At 48.2% G+C, this 18,557-nt stretch overlaps 1 protein-coding gene across 1 annotated transcript in view; it reads left to right on the top strand.

The window, feature by feature from the left end:
* The window catches only part of Kif28 (kinesin family member 28), a 54,759-nt gene that overhangs the window by 27,336 nt on the left and 8,866 nt on the right, over window positions 1-18,557 (top strand). The window contains exons 8-16 of the mRNA NM_001270385.2: window positions 6,641-6,708; window positions 8,243-8,349; window positions 9,546-9,658; window positions 9,872-9,962; window positions 11,039-11,093; window positions 12,465-12,588; window positions 13,435-13,579; window positions 15,664-15,782; window positions 16,305-16,412. Of these exons, the coding sequence (NP_001257314.1) occupies window positions 6,641-6,708; window positions 8,243-8,349; window positions 9,546-9,658; window positions 9,872-9,962; window positions 11,039-11,093; window positions 12,465-12,588; window positions 13,435-13,579; window positions 15,664-15,782; window positions 16,305-16,412 (930 nt within the window). The remainder of the gene's footprint in view (window positions 1-6,640; window positions 6,709-8,242; window positions 8,350-9,545; window positions 9,659-9,871; window positions 9,963-11,038; window positions 11,094-12,464; window positions 12,589-13,434; window positions 13,580-15,663; window positions 15,783-16,304; window positions 16,413-18,557) is intronic.

The following is an 18,557-nucleotide window of genomic DNA, read 5'->3' as shown; positions in this document are numbered from 1 at the left end:
AATTTTTCATTTGACAGTGGCCACTGCTCAATCCAAACAGATGAGTACATCAGCCACCTTAGTGGTAAGGGTCTTGGTGTTTTATCAGCAGCACCTCCCTCAACCAAGGCTGGAGAGTTCGTCTCTGCTGTATTAATGACTATTGATAGCCTGGACAGTCTGCAACCATCCCCGATAACATCTTTTATTAAAAAACAGAAATGCCTCCTCTTTTGTGGCCTGTCTCTGAAGTTGGAGGAATGCTAATTCATGTTTCCCATTGTTGCAATAGATCTCTTCCCCATAAATTCATGGCTGCATCTGCCACGTATGACCTTAACTTTCCTATTTGACCTTCTAGTCCTATATGTTTAATCCATTTAAGGCTTTGTTGTACCTGAGGCAATGTACCAAACCCTAGGAGCTGAGTAGATACCCTTTGAAGTGGCCAAGCTGGATTCCAGGAACCTTTGATGGTAAGGCTACATCTGCCCCAGTATCTACTGATCCTTTGATATCAATTCCATATGACTGTAATTTTAACTTTGGACTTTTATCATTTATAGTAGTCTGCCAAAATAACTGTTTTTCAATATCCTTAGAATCTCATTTTATCTTTAGGAAATGCTTGGTTTTCATTAAGTGGCTTAATTGAGTTTTGAGCAACTGTTTGTCCTATCAGACCTTGAATTTTTTAACTGTTTTTCAGAAATATCTTCCTTAGTGGACAGGAAGCAAATGGCTCATGTTTTTTGTGTGGCCTCGGGCAAAACCCCTTAGTTTTCCTGAAATTAAGGAATTGCCTTGTCTATCCTTGGATGGCCTACGTTTAAAAGCCATATGCCCAGTCCTTCCACATCCTCTAGATTTTAAGGGAAAATTCTCCCAGAACTATTACCATTTGTGGCAGTTTGAATATGCTTGGCCCAGGGAGTGGCACTATTTGGAGGTGTGGCCTTGTTGGAGTAGGTGTGTCACTGCCGGCTTGGGTGTTAGGACCCTCATCCTTGCTGCCTGGAAGCCAGTCTTCTCCTAGCAGCCTTCAGATGAAGATGTAGAACTCTCAGTTCCTCCTGCACCATGCCTGCCTGGATGCTGCCATGTTCCCACCTTGATGATACTGGACTGAACCTCTGAACCTGTAAACCACCTCCAGTTAAATGTTGTCTTTATAATACTTGCCTTGGTCATGGTGTCTGTTCACAGCAGTAAAACCTAAGACACCATTGTAGAAGGATTTATCCTCAGGAACCATTTGGCTATCTGATACTTAGGGAATGACTTGATCTTTCATAGCCAGAGCAATGGGTATCGTGTTTTTCTTTATCTCCTGTAATTCGTCCAACCACAACTGGATTGTAAGCATTTGCTTCTGTGACCGCAGTAGTTTTAATCCATTCATAAAGAGGCACGGATCTTGCTCTTAATAGTCTAATAGCCTTTTTGCATTCGTTAGTGGCATTTTCAAAAGGTAAAGATTCAATTAAGACTTCCTCTAGCATTTGGATCTGATATTGCTCTATTAAGAGCTGTGGTAAGTCTTTGCAAAAATTGTGTGAAAAGTTCGAAATGATTCAGTTCGTCCCTGTTCAGCCTTGTCCCAAACATTTAAGACCATTGTACAACATTGTTCCAGGACAGTAATTAAAGCCTCATCTTTTCACAATGTCAGCCATTATAACTGAGGGCCAACCTCTCCGATGGTTGCCATCAAAGCTCTCCAATCTTTTGGAATTATACAATGGCCCAGTTATTAAGTCTCTGTTAACACATGGTGAGTGTATGTCATAGTTCATTATTGCTTCCTTTTTTTCTCTCTTTTTTTTCGGAGCTGGGGACCGAACCCAGGGCCTTGCGCTTGCTAGGCAAGCGCTCTACCACTGAGCTAAATCCCCCACCCCTCATTATTGCTTCCTTAAGCCTTTTTACATCCTGTGCCTCTATAGGTTGACATCTGAATTCTCCATAACCCTGTAGATTTTCTTCATCTCTTTCCAATTCCCTTATCAAGGCTGGGGAAATCATTTTAGTTTAGTTTAGTTTTGTTTTTTAACAGAAACAGACTGCCCTTGTTACAAGGTGATGCTATATGTTCTCCCTTCCTTTCTCTGTCCCCATCTTAGTATGTACTTCAATTTTACTAATTGGAAATTTTCTTACTAGCTGGAAATTTTCTTCTAGGACTTCTCCAATTTTTGTTGTATTTTTTGTTGTATTTTTTTGGGGGGGTTCTTTTTTTCCGGAGCTGGGGAACCGAACCCAGGGCCTTGCGCTTCCTAGGCAAGCGCTCTACCACTGAGCTAAATCCCCAACCCCTTTTTCTTGTATTTTTACTATCTTAATCTCCTCCTCAATTTTGCCTATAGATTTCTCTAAATTTTCCTCTGTTTTTTCTATCTTTATTATTTTAGTATCCTCCTCAATTTCGTCAATACATGTCTCTAAACTTTTTTTAATCCTTTTTCTTTTTCTGCTTCTCGGACATCTGAAGTTTCCATATTCTGATTTATAACTTTCAGTTCTCTCCCCTCTAGTTTTGACATTGTTTTCGTTCTGTTTTGTAATCCTTTTTCTAAGGCTTGTGAAATTTTTTCAGACCTTGTTTATTAAAAAGGCCTAGCAAGGGGCTGGGGATTTAGCTCAGTGGTAGAGCGCTTACCTAGAAAGCGCAAGGCCCTGGATTCGGTCCCAGCTCCGGGGAAAAAAAAAAAAAAGAACCAAAAAAAAAAAAAAAATAGGCCTAGCAAAGTAAAATGCTTATTAGGACAAGACTGAAGCCTAACAATGCAATAATTACAACTGGCAAGGTGCCAATTTCCTCTAGATCCATCCCTTTCGAACTATTCAAATATTATTACATAAATTCCAAAAGGTCTTTATCATGTTTATCATCTTTAATGTGTTTCTTTCCAACTTGTAACCCTAGTACCTGACCTGGAGTTTTCTGTGCTTTTGTCTCCCTCTGGTGTTCGATTCAGGACACTGCAGGGGTTTCCGGTTTTTTGTTTGTTTGTTTTTTTTGTTTTGTTTTGTTTTTTATTTGTAGGGAGGGGCTGATTGTAGAAAAAAACTCCATAGCTTTTGTTCTCCCGAGCAGATGTTGTCTTCTGTTTCCTATGCATGACCGGTTATGACCTTTTCTCTATTGGAAAAATGGCGTGAGTCCCGCTCTGAGCCCCTGGTGTGGCTGTCTCAGGGCTTGGGCCCAAACTGCAACCCGCAGCCTGTGAACCAATTCCAGGCACCGGCGACTCGGGGACACAGGAAGTGAGCACAGGCAGGAGGGGCTGAGCTCCGGATGCTGGTATCAGATGCTGCGCCAGTGAAAAACGGGTGTTTAGGGCTGTGTCCCCGCCTGCAGTTGAGCCTTGTGCTGGGAGGGAGCCTCTGGAAGCTCTCTGTGGTGCAGGCTCTGATGCTATGGGACCATGCAGCCATCGGGAGTGCTGCAGTTGGCTGGTCCCAAGCAGTATCTGTATTTCGTTCTATGGTAGTTTCGAGGCTGCATTTTTGGGGAAGGGTGTGCCTCTCTATCGCCTAATTTGTCTCAGATAGTTTGGTTCTGTGCCCAGAGTAAGGTGCACCAAAATGTAGTACGACTATTTTGAATTTATTCCCGACTAGCTTACAAAGAAATGAGATTCCGACTATGGTTATTTTATTTGGTTTTGACAATTACTGGGTGGTGTGTGTGTGTGTGTGTGTGTGTGTGTGTGTGTGTGTGTGTGTGGTGTGAGTGTGTGTGTGAGTGTATGTGAGTGTGTGGTGTGTGTGTGGTGTGTGTGAGTGTATGTGAGTGTGTGAGTGTGTGTGAGTGTGTATGTGTGTGAGTGTGAGTGTATGTGAGTGTGTGAGTGTGTGTGGTGTGTGTGAGTGTATGTGAGTGTGTGAGTGTGTGTGTGAGTGTGTGAGTGTGTGTGTGTGGGGTGTGTGAGTGTGTGTGAGTGTATGTGAGTGTGTGAGTGTGTGTGAGTGTGTATGTGTGTGAGTGTGAGTGTATGTGAGTGTGTGAGTGTGTGTGGTGTGTGTGTGAGTGTGTGTGAGTGTATGTGAGTGTGTGAGTGTGTGAGTGTGTGTGGGGTGTGTGAGTGTGTGTGAGTGTATGTGAGTGTATGTGAGTGTGTGAGTGTGTGTGGTGTGTGTGAGTGTGTGTGAGTGTATGTGAGTGTGTGAGTGTGTGTGAGTGTGTGTGAGTGTGTATGTGTGTGTGTGAGTGTGTGTGTGTGTGTGTGTGTGGCCTGCCTACCTCCCAGCGGTGTACCCCAGGTACTTGCTGCTTCTCCTGGCCATGTGTTCATTGGTCCATCTCCTCCCCTGGCACCTTCTCCTCTTTCTTTCTCATTCTTCTCCACTTTCTCCAAACTCAGCCTGCCTACCTCTAATCCCTCCAGTAATTGGAGCCATTTTTATTTAACCAATAATTTTAAATTAAGGAACAAGATTTGCACAACAAAAGCTGGGGTACAAGATTTAACATTACAATATATAAGTGAACAGAGCGCTGAGGAATGCTCCTGCCTCAGTCTGTCAGGTGCTGCAATTATAGACGTGTAGGTTCTAAGAGTTTCTCCTACCACTGAGCCATCCCCTGCCCCCACTGTAGCTCGGTAGTGATAAAATATCGGGGAAAGGGAGGTAGGGGTGAGTGTTGATGAGCATTCCAGGCTCAAACACAGAATGGCCACAGTCAAGCTCCAAGCTCCAGGACACCAGCCCCAATTTCAGCCAAGGTCTCTTAAAAGGGATTAAGTCACTGGCTCCAACAGATTTCAGCTCGCCCATTCAGACAACAGAGAGAACTCCATCCACTGTGGTTTTAGCAGCCTGTATCCACAATGCCTTCAAACGTTATGGTAGATTTCAAAAAGCCACTTCCAACTTCTGTATGTGTGCCTTTCAGCAAACGATACTCCTGGATTGTTCCCAGTCAGGACCTCGATACTCCTGCATTGTTCCCATCAGGACCTCGGAAGGGTGCACAATTCAAGGTTGCAGCTGTGTGTTATCTTAAGTTGTAAACAATGGTCACAAGGGAAACCCAAGGCCAGGTAGGTTGGTGGTTACATTGTTCTCTTAAAGGCAGGCAGAACAAACCAGCTGAACAGGGCAGCCTTAAGTCTTAGGTGTCCCCAAGATAGATTATTAACTTTGGCTGTGAGGTCCAGCAGAAGTCCCAGTCTCTTAAAATCCTAGCGCTCTTTTCACAATATTGCATTGCTTCACCTAGGAGGTTACCAAATCATACCCTACCTCCGTCCTGGTCTGTGACAGTGTCTCCAAAGAGGATTTAGCAAAGAAGAAAGACCTGCCCTGGACATAGGTGATACCAATCCCAAGTCCACCTTGGGTGCTGTGGTGCTCTTGCCTAACTGTCTGGAGGAGCGGAATCCGCTAGGAGTCTGAGGCAAGAGAAATCCTTTTCAGCAGTAGATTGATTTCCCCAGGTGCTTAGCTCACTGACAGGAAGCTACACAGGAGCAATCACCATGCTCTCCACAGGATCTGGAACTAGCAAACCGCTTTCTCTCTGTCCTGCTAACATCCAGTGCTCCCTCAATTTCCTGAGGACATTGCAGAGGACCCAGCACTAAGAGTCCGAGGCAGAGTCAGCAGGATGGGGACTGAGTTAGCCAGTGGCAGGCTCAAATTCCACGTCCAGTTATCGTATGGGTGACTTTAGCTGTGGTAGTTTTCTCTAGGCAGAGTTTTCTGGGTGGTAAAATTCCAACAGGGCAGTGAGATGGCTCAGCGGGAAAAGGTGCTTGTGGCCAATCCTGACAGCCTGAGTTCTATTCCTAGAATCCACAGAGTGGAGGGAGAGAACCAACTCTTGTAAGTTGTCCTCTGACTGACACAGTGCCACACACACACACACACACACACACACTCACAAATAAATAAATGTAAAAATAAATTTATGTTTTAACAACTTAAAGTTCAGAGATGTGACAAGATGCTTTATGGTTAGGAGCTCTTGCTCTTGCAGAGGACCAGGTTTTGATTCTCGTGACCCACGTGATGGCTCGCAACCATCTGTAACTCCAATCCCAGGGAATGTGAAGCCTTCTTTGGACCTCCACAGGGGCCAGACACGTACGTGGTACACACACATACATGCAGGCAAAACATACACATAAAATAACTAAACAATCCTTTAAAAGTAATTAAAATTTCAAACAGTGCTGAAAATTTCATAAGGTCAACTGTTTTGTGAGTTATTTTTTCATCAGCATGTGTGTGCATGAGGTTCCTGTGTGTGCACAGGTAGGAATGCCTCTGCGTGCCTGTGTGTGTGTGTGTGTGTGTGTGTGTGTGTGTGCGTGTGTGCGCGCGCGTATGTGTGTGCACAGAGGACAACCTCAGGAGGGCCACCCTCAGGAATGCTATCTACTTCCTTTGAGATTGGGCTTCTTGTTGGCCTGGAGCTCACCAATTAGACCACTGTCCAGTGAGCTCCATGGATCCTCCTGTCTCTGCTTGACGAGTGAGTACCAGCACATGTGGCATATTTATGTGGGTTCTGGTATCGAACTCAGTACCTGGCGCTTGCAAAGCGGGTACTCTACTGTCTGCGTCGTCTTCCCAGCCTCAGCATTGGCTACTGTAATAGCAACCATGGTAATAAACTCCTGGTGATGAAAGTCTGCTGGGCCCTTTCCAGATTGCAGCCCTAAGTCCCGCTGACATCTGCTACGAGGAGACCTTGTCGACGCTGAGATATGCGGAGAGGTAGGTAGTCTGTGAGCGGTACCTAGTCATCGTGGTCTGTGTCCTAAGTCACAAGTCCTTTCAGCTCTCAGCTACTTGATGGCTTGGTGTTTGGGGTGAGAGTCCAGGAGGAGGACAGAGTGGCCTGAGAGAGGGGAGGAGGGACTGGAGGGCGGGCTTGGCAGTAAGAACAAAGGGACAAACACTGCAGCTGTGCATTTCAGCTCTCTCAGGGAAGCCCACAAACTGTACCTTGTGCCTTAAAGTGGTGGTGTGTGGCCCTGAGGCAGGTGGATCTCAGTGAGTTAGAGCTCAGGCCAGCTCTAAGCCAAGAGCTTAGAAAACCCAAAACGACAAAACCCTACAGTGCAGACTATGCTTCTCCTAGTCCGACCTTCAGCCGCTTCTCAGCCAGGGTTCCTTTCCTGTGTGTGAAGACCACATTTCATGGCCCAGAGGCGGTACTGTTTGATGATACATTTTCTCCCAACACCTGCAATGCAAGCTCAGATCTGTAGGTGGAACTTCTGGCTATAGCAACATCTGGAAGGTTCCCTTTCTCCTGCCTATTGCTGCAATCTTTGTCATGTTTTATAAAGGGTGATAGAATTCGGTGGGAGGGAGCATCTCAGTAGCCCCAGGCCTCCAAGGCATTCCCCTGAGGGGACATGCTTAGTACATGGGACAGGTTTGGTATGAAAGGAAGTTTCCTGGGGGAAGAGACAGGGGCCTGGAAAAGGGGTAGAGGCAGAGAAAGGAGGGGGACAGAGAAGAACAGAGAAAGAGAGAGAGAAAGGAGAGAGGAATAGGACATGGACAGAGGGATGGAAGGAAAGAGAAAAAGGGAGAGAGATGGTCAGGGGGAGGGGAGTAGGGAGGAGAGGGAGGGGGAGGGGGAAAGCTGGAGTAGCCAGTAGCCCTTATGCACGAGGTTGGCTGGGCTCTATTCACTGTCCTAAACTTTAGGCTTGGTGCAAGCCTCATTGAAATCTGTGTAAAATGTCTTTTGTGGAATGCTTAAGACAGCTGCGGTAAATCTAAAGATAAAATAGCATAAGATACCCAGTTAAATTCAAATTTCAGGCGGAGAGTAAGTCACATTAGGTATGCCTGAGTTTCTGTGGTGACACAGGAGGTGGGGACAGAAACAGAAACCCTGTGAGTTGACTGCAGCCTGTGGTAGTTTGCCTATGGCTTCCAGGGTTTTAATTGTTGACGAAGCACATTCTCGAATTAGCCAAGTGTGTTCAGGACCCAGCATGTTTGTGTGAACCATGTAGGTTATTGAAATCAGTTTCGGTCTCCATGATTGCAGATTATGTATAGCCTGTGACTCACAGGCGTCGTCCCAGGCTAGCTATGAAGGTGGTCCAAGAAATTTGTAGATGACAAGGTACCGTCACAATGTCAAAAGGCGAGACATGCCAGGTAGTAAAAGCCGACATGGTTTTTACCCCATGGGTTCTGAACTTGCCCGCTGCTGTTACCCCAGGGCTGGTGCTCGAGCTTTGACAGCAAAGGGGCCTGAGAGTGTGTCTGCCATTGTGTACGACAGGGCTAAGAAGGTTCGGAACAGAGCTGTAATCAACACCTGTCCACTGGTGAGAGCGTCCAGGGCTGAGAATGCTCTGCTGCTTGGATTCGGGGGTGCTGGAGCAGCAGGTAAATCAAGTCAGGAGGCTAAGCTCAGCCACACCTGGAGCTGGATGACACCCGGGGGCTAGGACAGAGGGGCGGCTGGCACAGCAATGGTCTGGGGAAGGAGAACTAGCCAGGCAGATGGAGTGGGAGGGAAGGCCTAAGTTTTGTTAAGGGTCTTAACAAAGTGACTCAGCCTGGAGAAGTTCCAGCTTGGAGATCGGTGTAGTATCTCCTTTGTCACAAGAAGCAAAGGTCTTGGGTTTTCCCACGATGCCTTGGGCTTTCCCACAATGCTCAGATACAGAGTAGCTACACCCATGAGGATACATTCCCAGGCTTCCTGTGCCAACTGCAACAAAGCACTAAGTTAGAGCAGCTGCAGACAGTGGCCCACACCTGGCTCTGTTGGTCACGAGGCTCTGAATGCTGGGAGATGGCCTGTGTGTGGCCTCGGATTCCCACTATCTTAGTTAGGGTGTTACTGCTGTGGACAGACACCATGGCCAAGGCAACTCTTACAAAGGACAACATTTAATTGGGGCTGGCTTACAGGTTCAGAGGTTCCGTTCATTATTAAGGCAGGAGCATGGCAGCATCCAGGCAGGCATGATGCAGGAGGAGCTGAGAGTTCTACATCTTAACCCGAAGGAAGCCAGGAACAGACTAAGCATCCCCAGGCAGTTAGGAGGAGGGTCTCCAAGCCCACGCCCACAGTGACACATTTCCTCCAACAAGACCACACCTTCCAATAGCACCACTCCCTGGGCCAAGCATATGCAAACCAACACACAAACCCAGACATGAAACATGAAAAACGGGTTGGGGATTTGGCTCAGTGGTAGAGCGCTTGCCTAGCAAGTGCAAGGTCCTGGGTTCGGTCCCCAGCTCCGAAAAAAAAGAAAAAAAAAAAAAAGAAACATGAAAAACGGTGTAAGGCAAACCTGTCGTTCTTTCTGACCCTCTGGTTGGATGGGAAGTCCATGAGTAGATGGTCACATGCCTGCACATATGAAAAGGGGAAAGGGGGACCTCTGAGCTCCCTGCTCCCCATGAACCGTCTTCTGTGTTCTCATCATGCATGAGCTACCCCAGGACTGTGCAGATAGATGAGTCTTCCTGCAGAATCACACAGAAGCAGCTCAGTTTTCTCTCTCCTCTGTCTACTCTACATCTCTCCTTTGATGATGCCGTTGCTTAAAGTCCCTCCTTCCCTCTAGAGCACTCAGCCTGTTTCTGGGCAGAACAGCAACTGGGGACTTGGGGAACCTGGGCCCAGCTGCTGGAGCAGGCACGGAGAGAGTGGGAGCAACAGTACATGGCTCTCGCACAGGTGAGCCTCACCTTGCTGCGGTGGTTCGTTTCCCTCCACACAGCTGGCAGCCAGGGACCTGAAGAAAATAGGTAAGGCAGAAGTAAAGGAGGGAGGGGCCATAGAAAATGGCTGGTGTGGGGACTAAAGGAAGTGTGGCCCCTGGGACAGGACCTGCCCAAGCAGCTCTCCTTCCTTCCGAGGTCTCTGGGATGGACTTCTCTGTCTTCCTAGGAACAGCAGATGGTAAAGATTCTCCCACACCTTCTCAATGTCAATGAAGACCCACAGCTGACGGGGGTCCTCAAATTCTTCATTCACAATGGTACTTGATTCAGCTGCCCCCTTACTCCCCCCACCCCCACCCCACCCCTGCTGCTCCAGGCCAGCTATGATTCCCTTTCCTTCCTCCCCCTCTTCCTCCCTCCCTCCCTCCCCTTTTTTCCTTCCCCCTTTCCTTTTTTGATTTTTTTAAAACTTTGCACTACAAAACATACAACATAAAGTTCACCTCTTTAAACACTCTCGAGAGTTCAGTGCAAAGGCACTAAACCATCACCACATCTATTCCAGAACTTGCCATCATTGCCTCAGACCAAAAATCTGTACCCATTAAAAACCACTTCCCCTCTTTCCTCCCCAAGCCTTGGGCGACCACCACTCTTCCTTCTGCATCTGGACTTCCCCATGCCAGGGGCCTCACAGCAGTGAGATCACCCCACAGTTCTCCATTGTGTGTCTCTCAATCCACTGAGTAGAATTAGGCTCAATCAAGGTGTAGCATGATGTGGAATTTCTTTCCTGAGTGCATGTTATCAGTCCATCACCCACACGTGGTCACATTGCATTTTTGTGCAGTGGTTTCTCAGGTGGCAGCCTGCGGAATGGCGCTGTCCAATATGTATCCTACCCGATGGATTGGGATTCAGAGCCCAGAGTTGGGCTGACACCTGTACTCTCTTCCCTGGCGGCCATCATTCATGTCTAAGACAGGGGTAGGGAGGACAGCCAGAGCCACTCAGGAACTACAGGGGACACTGTACCTCGAGGGGTCAGCCACCACAGAATCAGAGCTTCTAAGAGGAGTGGCCTAGCCTCAGTGGGTAATTGAGGACTAAGGCCCATGAAAAAGGTGGCACTGTCACCAAGCTGACAAAAAAAAAAAAAAAAAAAAAAGCAGAAAGTAAAATAACTTACATAAAGCGGGGTCATATGTGGGTGCTGTTGTGACTGATAGCTCCAATGGGAGCCTGGGTGCTATCGTGATTGACAGCTCCAATGGGAGAACACATTCTTCGTGTGCCCTAACTGAAGAAAGAAATGCTATGTTCACACCACCAGGTCTATTATCTTATCCAGGCAGAAGGATGACGATTTCTAAACTGTCCTGACTCTTTCCAGGCTCCTGTGAGGTTGGTCGGGCTGCTTCAAACGCCATCTGTCTTCAAAGCCTGGGGTAAGGACAGCACCTGCGTCCCGAACTGGAGGACCAGGACCTCTCAGCCCAGCCTGGACATCATCCTGTTTGGTTTTGGCTTTTTTGTAGACAGGATCAATAACACTATGTAGTTCAGGTTGGCTTCAAATACAAAGCACCTCCTCCTCTGAGTGCTAGATTGTCAGATTCTGGAAAGATATCTGGCCATGGGTAAGGCAGACTGTAAGCCCAGTTGGATGAGCTTTAAAAGTCCCCAGGCCTCCCCCAGCATCTTTTCCAGTGTTCATTGGAGAGTGCGTCCTGAGCTGCAGTGTGGTTCATTCTTCCTGTTTTCTTATGCTCATTTTGGGAGAAAAGGATGCCAAAGGTTAGAGCTTGTAAGAACTCCACAGCAGAAGCAAGGCAATTGAGCAAGAGACAAGGGGAGGGAAAATAGAGCCCGTGTGGAGGGTCTGTCACAATTGTACCTTCGGGTACCCTCAGGTGTCTGGGTTTGAAGACCTCACGGAAGCAGTTTTTAAAATTATTTTAAAAATCACATATATGGGGTTGGGGATTTAGCTCAGTGGCAGAGCTCTTGCCTAGCAAGCACAAGGCCCTGGGTTCAGTCCCCAGCTCCGAAAAAAAGAAAGAAGAAAAAAAAATCACATATATGTGTTTTAACTGGCACCATAGTCATGTACATTTGTATCAATAGTGTGAGCCCCAGTCTATGTCGGTTCAGATGTGTGTATAATGCTTAGCCATCGGGTACGGGGACTTTGAAGCGTTGAGCTAATGACCTTGAGCTCATAATCCTACACTATAGGACACCAGGAGTGCTCTGCCTTTCAGCTCTACCCTGTGTCCACTAACCATTTGCCCACGTCCTCTCTGGCTACAGTAACAACTCCTCTTTACTCCTTTGAGATGAGTGTTATGTCCTCCACGTATGGGTGAAAACGGAGGATTTTGTCTTTCTGGACCCGGACCTGGTTGATTTCATAATGGCTTCCAGTTGTACCCACGTTGTTGACCTCAGGAGAATCTCTCTGGCCAAACAGTTTCCCCTGGTGTACACAAATACCACGTTTATTATATCAGGTTGATGGACAGACACAGGGGTTTATTCCATATTTTGGCTATTGAAACATGCATTCATTTCTCCATTGATAGCTTTGTCTTTTGGTCGTTATGTCTGGAGGTTCCTGGCAGCTGCAGGCCCTCAGCTGGGGTTCATTCTGTGGCTAGAATAGCATCCACGCTGCCTTCCAGGTCCCTGCAGCTTCCATAGCACTGTGTGGTGTTGGGGGGTGAGGGGTGGCAGGAGCTTCCCCGTTGATCATAGCTGTGGATCTCTTTGTGAAACCCAACCAGCCATAGGGTGACTGCAACCAACTCCTGTCTTAGCATTTCAGATAAGCATGCTTCCTTCACGAACATGGATGGTAAAGTGACGGTCGCTCCACACATCACGGGCAAAGTCATTGTCAATGGGGTACCTGTCAGCAGCAGGACAAAGCTGCAGCATTTGGTAGGTTCCTTGCCCAGCCACGGCAGTGCCTCAGTGATACCCTCAAGAAGGTGCTCGGGATGGCGGGGGTGGCTCTCTTTGTGAAACGTCCCCTGTCACAGTGAGAGGGGCTGGCCCTGGCCTGGAGCTTCCCACCTCTGCCAGACTGCAATGGCTGAGGTGAGAGACCTGTTCCTACCCACTGGGTCTCGGGAACATTATTTCAGTTCTTTGAACATCTCCCATAACTGAAGGAAGATGGAAATGGATGCTGTCCAAGATCCTGCTCAGTGCTCTCATGTTATAGCATCTGAGGCTTAAGAGAACCTGTTCTTGGCAGAAACCGAACATCTACTTCCAACGGTCCCTCTTTGTCCCTCATTTTCCCACCTGCCATGGAGTCTCTCCCACCACAGTGGCTGCCCTGAGGCCCTCTCCTGTCACCGATTACTACAAACAGAAACCACAGCCTCTAAGACAGGCAGGAGGCTCAGCCACTCCCCTCTTAGAAACACTGGGTGTGCCCTCCCTAGCTTCACCGTCCAGCACACGCCCCATCCCAAAGCTTCCCTTTCGTGGACCAGCAGCAGTGTGGTCTACCTCACCAAAAAGCCCCCACACATCTGCTCTTAAGTCCTCTGCCCTCTCTGAGGACTGCTGAACTCCTAATCTGAATCAGACGCGGATACACGCCACAGAACCCCTGTGCTTTTCTTCTGAGGTTCTGACCATGGTGGTTCCTCTCCTCGAAAAGGGCTGAGCCTAGGTGGCCATGGAGGGAAGAGAGTTCTCAGATCTCTGAGGCTTGAGTAGAAGCCTGGACCCTGGAGCAGGCCAGGCCTTTGCTCCCTAAGTTCTTCCTCCCAGGACCGCATCATCTTGGGATCCAACAGTGCCTTCCTCTACATTGGGTTTCCCTCAGAGCGAGGTGCTGAGGACCTGGGCAGATTCGACTATGACTTTTTCCAGATGGAGAGGGCAGCTGCCGAGGGAGTGAGTGTGGACATGCTTGGTGAGTGCTTCTGGATCTGCCTTCCGCCATCTTCCTGTGCAAACATAAATCAACCGCTTTCATGGTGTCAGAGCACAGTATGCAGAAAGTTAAAACGTGAACGAGCGGTCTCTCTCTCTCTCTCTCTCTCTCTCTCTCTCTCTCTCTCTCTCTCTCCCTCTCTCTCTGCACAATGCTGAGGATAAAACCCAAGACTTTGTCGTCTTGCATGCTAGGCAAGCGCTCTACCACTGAGCTACACGTACAGCCACCAAATATGGTCTTCATTGGATACACATCAAAGGTGTGCTTAACTCACTAAACCTGCCCTTAGGGATGAGGGTGACTGTAGTCCGAGTTACAAACCATTGTGTGGGTGTGCGGGACTGTTTCATACAGCGAGTGGAAGCAAGAATACTCAGATGAGATCAGTGGGTTAGATAAAGGCCTTCAGCCAACAGGGGGACAGCATGCACTGAGAGCCTGTTCTGGGCTGGAGAGATGGTGATGGGCAATGTCCAGGCCTTGGTCTGGAGGAAGTTGCCGCTCTAGGTTTCTGAGTGGAAGTTATTCCCTTGCCCCTCAGCCCACCCTCTACCCCCATGCTATCTAGGATTTCTCATAGGTGAGTGGATTCAGAGGCTCCACCCTCTGCCCATCCCCCTTGGATGCTGTCCAAGATCTTGCTCAGTGCTGCTCACTCCACAGGTGGAGGCCCCTTAACACCTCCCCATCGCTCCTCCCCAGCACTGAGTTATGTGCACAGGATTGGCTGGACCCTACTGAGGTCTGCGTGATATGCTGGCTTCTGAGGGGGAGGCACCTGCACTCAGGTGGGGAGCACTGGGGCACTGAGGTTACAGGTATGAGCCGCCATACCTAGCCTGGCTTTAGATTTTCAGACCTCATGGAGTAGCTAAAGCTAGCCCCAAACTCACCATGTAGACCAAGCTGGTATCAGTCTGTTAACCTGTCTCAGGCTGTAGGATCGGGATTACAGATGTGTGGCGCCATGTCCATGTTCCACTGGAGTCCTTGATATACATCTAAGACCGGGGTTAGCAAGACAGCTACGTGCTTAAGAAGGCTTCACAGCCACGAGGACGTGGATTTATACCATCATCCACCCATGGGACAGAGACAAGGAGGTTGCTGGGGCTTAATGGCTACTTGTCTAGGTTTATGGAAAGGTGCTGTCTCAAGGGAATAAGAAAGACAGAGGTGGAGGAGGACACTTGACACCTTCCTTTGTGCTCTGCATGCTCACCAGTACACACACACACAGACACACACACACACACAATCATAAGCAAGATAACCTACCTTTTTGTTTCGCTCTTTATAACTGACTGTATAGAATGCCTTCCCAGAATAAAAACAGTGGTGACGAGAAGGTCATCGAACCCCAGGCTCTGGGCTGATGCACTCGTGTCCCAGCAGTGATGGTGGGTTCCCAAGGCAGTCTGCTGGGAAGTCTGAGGCACTGGTACCATGTGACCCACAGGCAGGGAGCCTCTAAAGAGCAGACAGGTCCTGACACAAGGCAGTGCTCATCCGAATCAGGAATTAGGGCCGGATATAACCATTCCTCCACGGCGCCCAGACACAACTGAACTTAAGAACAGGTTGCTTACTGAGCCTTGGAGGATTCTGCACAAAACCCAAGGGCCCACTGGCCTCTATTTCCTCTACCCCTTCTTCTTGGACAGTCCAGAACTGCACTAGCTTAAGGGCCTTGAGATCAAGAGCGAGAATAGCCAAGATTTCAAGGCCGTGACAAGCAGCTGTATAAATGAACGGTAGAAGCTGGGCAATGACGGCACAGAGGCAGGAGGATCTCTGTGAGTTCACGGCCAGCTTGGCCTACATGTCGAGTTCCAGGACAGACAGGGCTACACAGAGAAGCCCTCTCTTGAAAAACCAAAAACCCAAAACCAAAAAAACCCCCCAAAAAACAAAAACAAACAAACAAACAAACAAACAAAAAAAAACCCAGCAACAACAAAAATCACACCAAGTAAACAAACAGCTGAGTGTGTGAGTTTATCAATGGCTGAAAAGTACAGAACAAGTGACGGACTCACTTCCTCCCTGACTCTCACCAGGTACGGCGAGCCCTGGAGATGACCAAGCCGACCCCAGCATCTTAGCTGTGTTCCAGGACTACATCAAACTCATGCCGCTAGTTGTGGAAGCAAATCAGATGAGTGAGGAGTTGAAGAAGGTAACCTTTTACACCCCGACAACGGTGTAAAGACAGGTCCTAAAAGACCCTCCAGGTCTAGGGAAGGCCGAGGCTTTCCCAGGACTGCATGGAGAGCTAGCGATGGAACTAGGCTAACCCTCAGGCCTTTCCCGCCAGACCGAGCACCTGCCTTACTTATCAGAGCCACTAGCATCTGATGACCACTTTCTGGCTATAATTGGCTGCCCCTGATGTCCCCCAAACATCTCTCCAGCACCTCAGTGGCTCATATGCCACAGAGGGGACTGGGTTAGCTCAGGGGACACAGGATGCCAGTCAGCAGGAGCCTTGAGAAGGAATTAACTGACTTAGGAAGTACAGATAATATTTTGAGGATAGCATTGAGAAATTCTGGTGCTCTGCCATTGAGCTTGGCAGGAACTCTGAGGAACAAGACTATCTGGCCTGTGTTCTATCATGAAGCCTGAGGCTGGGAAGGATGGAGAAGCAGCTGAAAAGGGAATCTGAAGTACAGAGTTTAGTGAAATGTTTCTTTACCAGGGGCTTAAAATGGAACTGAAGGTGAAGAATTTAGCATCGTCAGATTCCAGGGGCTGTGACCTCCAGAAAGAGGTCATGGTGAAGGTGACCAAACAAGGGACTCATGAGGTAAGACGCGCCCGCCCCCACCAGTGGACAGACATGAGCCTTCTCAGAAGGCTTCCAAGGTATTCAGGGGACTTTTGCCAGTTGCATCCAGGAGACCTGGACAAGAAACCAGATGTTCTCTGAGTAGGGTCGAGTCTGGGAACCCTTTGTGGTGTTTCCTTCTTTCTCTCATGGTGCCAGTTCCTGGGATCTAGTGACATTGTGTCTTAGTCAGGGTTACTGTTGCTCTGATGATATCCCATGGCCAAAGGCGACTGGATGAGGAAAGGTTTTATTTCACTCCCACTCCTACATAACTGTTTACCGTTGAAAGCAGTGAGGGCAGGAACCCAAGCAGGATATGAACAGGGAACCAGGAACAGCTTACTGGCTCTCTCCTCCTTATGGCCTGCTCAGCCTGCTCTCTTAGAGAACCCAGGACCACCAGTCCATGGTGGTACCAAACCATGGCTCAGTCCTCCTACATCAACATTAATTAGGAAAATGCTCTTCAGACTTGCCCACAACCTGCTCTTATAAAGGCATTTCTTCAGTTGAACTTCTCTCCTCTCTGATAATCTGTCAAGTGGACCCTAAACCAGAGGGTACACACTGTGTTAGCTACCAATGCTTCTCTGAAAGTGCAAAAGCAACTCGGAGAAAGGTTTAGTTTTGCTCACAGTTTGAGAGTGGAGTCTATCGTGGAGAGAAGTCACATGACAGGGGCTTTGGTCAGCTGGTTGTTCTGCACCTACATCAGGAAGTAGATGAGATGAATACTTCTCTCTGTTCAGCTGCAGTACAGGAACTCAGCCCATGGAATGGTGTTGCTGCTGCTATTCAGGGTGTGTCTCTCCACAACAATCAACCTAGATACTCACAGGCAGGGTCAGAGACTTGTCTCCCAGGTGATTCTAGATCTTGTCCAGTTGATAATCAATGTTAACTATTACAAACGCCCACTGAAGACCCTCTCCTCACATTGAACATGATTCACAAGACTTAGCTAGTATTAAGCCAAGGGAAGTGGGTGGTGGTGACAGACACCTTTAGTCCCAGCACTCAGGAGGCAGAGGCAGAGACAGAGGCAGGCAGATCTCTGAATTTGGGGCTAGCCTGGTCTACATAAGTGAGGTCCAGGATGTCCAGGAACACAGAGAAAACATCTCAAAAAAAAAAAAAAAAGGTCTGTGCCCATGTCTCTGGGTACATGAGACAAAAACATGTCTCTATATGGTGTTCTTCCCTATGCCTGGAGGCCAAAAGAGACAGGACAATCTGTGTTTATCCTGCCACTGCCCCGTTGAAGGTATCATTCATTGGGACAACACCTCCTCCGTTGGCTTTTGATTTTACTCTAGCTGCCAGGAAGAGTCGTTAGGTTTACTTGATATCACTTCTGATGGCGGACTTTCAGTCAAGGAAACTTCCGGCCGAATCCCCTTCTATTGCAGCTGAAGGTTCTCTCCATAACCAGTGTTCTCAGAGGCCCTGCTTTTGCCCAGTGAGAGGCAGCAATTCCTGTCTTGGACTCATTGCTCACTGGAGGGTGGGTGGGTGAGGGTGAACTCCTGAACAAGAATGGAACCCCTCTGTGGGCTTCTGAAAAACAGGTAAAAGTACCTGGGCTTAGCTGCAAGGAAGGTGGAAGGCAAGAAATCCCGAGGCTGTGCACCTGCTTTGGGGCCACTCCTTGCTGTTCTGGAGACCAATTGTCCTGTATTTATTGTCCATTTGTCTATAGCAAACTCTGTTGCTCACTAACTGACCCAAGGTTATGACCCTAGCTCTCTGTAGGCCTCACAGGTCTTGCTTGCTAAGCCATTTCGTTCCAAGGAAAAGCAGTGGTTAAATCTATTTCCCTGCTTTTTCCAGCTCCCTGACCCCACCAACACGCCTTGGCTCTCGCCTTGGCTTTATCTTTAATCAGCCACACATTATCTGTCTGGCTGTACTTCCAGCACACTACTTGGTGTTCTTAAAGGGCCTCAGAAGGCTGTTTGAAAGGCTGGAGAGATGGCTCAGTGGTTAGGAGCACTGACTGCTCTTCCGGAGGTCCTGAGTTCAATTCCCGGCAACCACATGGTGGCTCACAACCGTCTGTAATGGGATCTGATGCCCTCTTCTGGTGTGTCTGAAGTCAGCTACAGTGTACTCACATACATA

The sequence above is a fragment of the Rattus norvegicus genome, chromosome 13 (assembly GCF_021556685.1).
Source record: "Rattus norvegicus strain SHRSP/BbbUtx chromosome 13, alternate assembly SHRSP_T2T, whole genome shotgun sequence".
NCBI lineage: Eukaryota > Metazoa > Chordata > Mammalia > Rodentia > Muridae > Rattus > Rattus norvegicus.
Note: the sequence above shows the minus strand (reverse complement) of the source record. Positions and strands in the feature narration are given on the sequence as shown.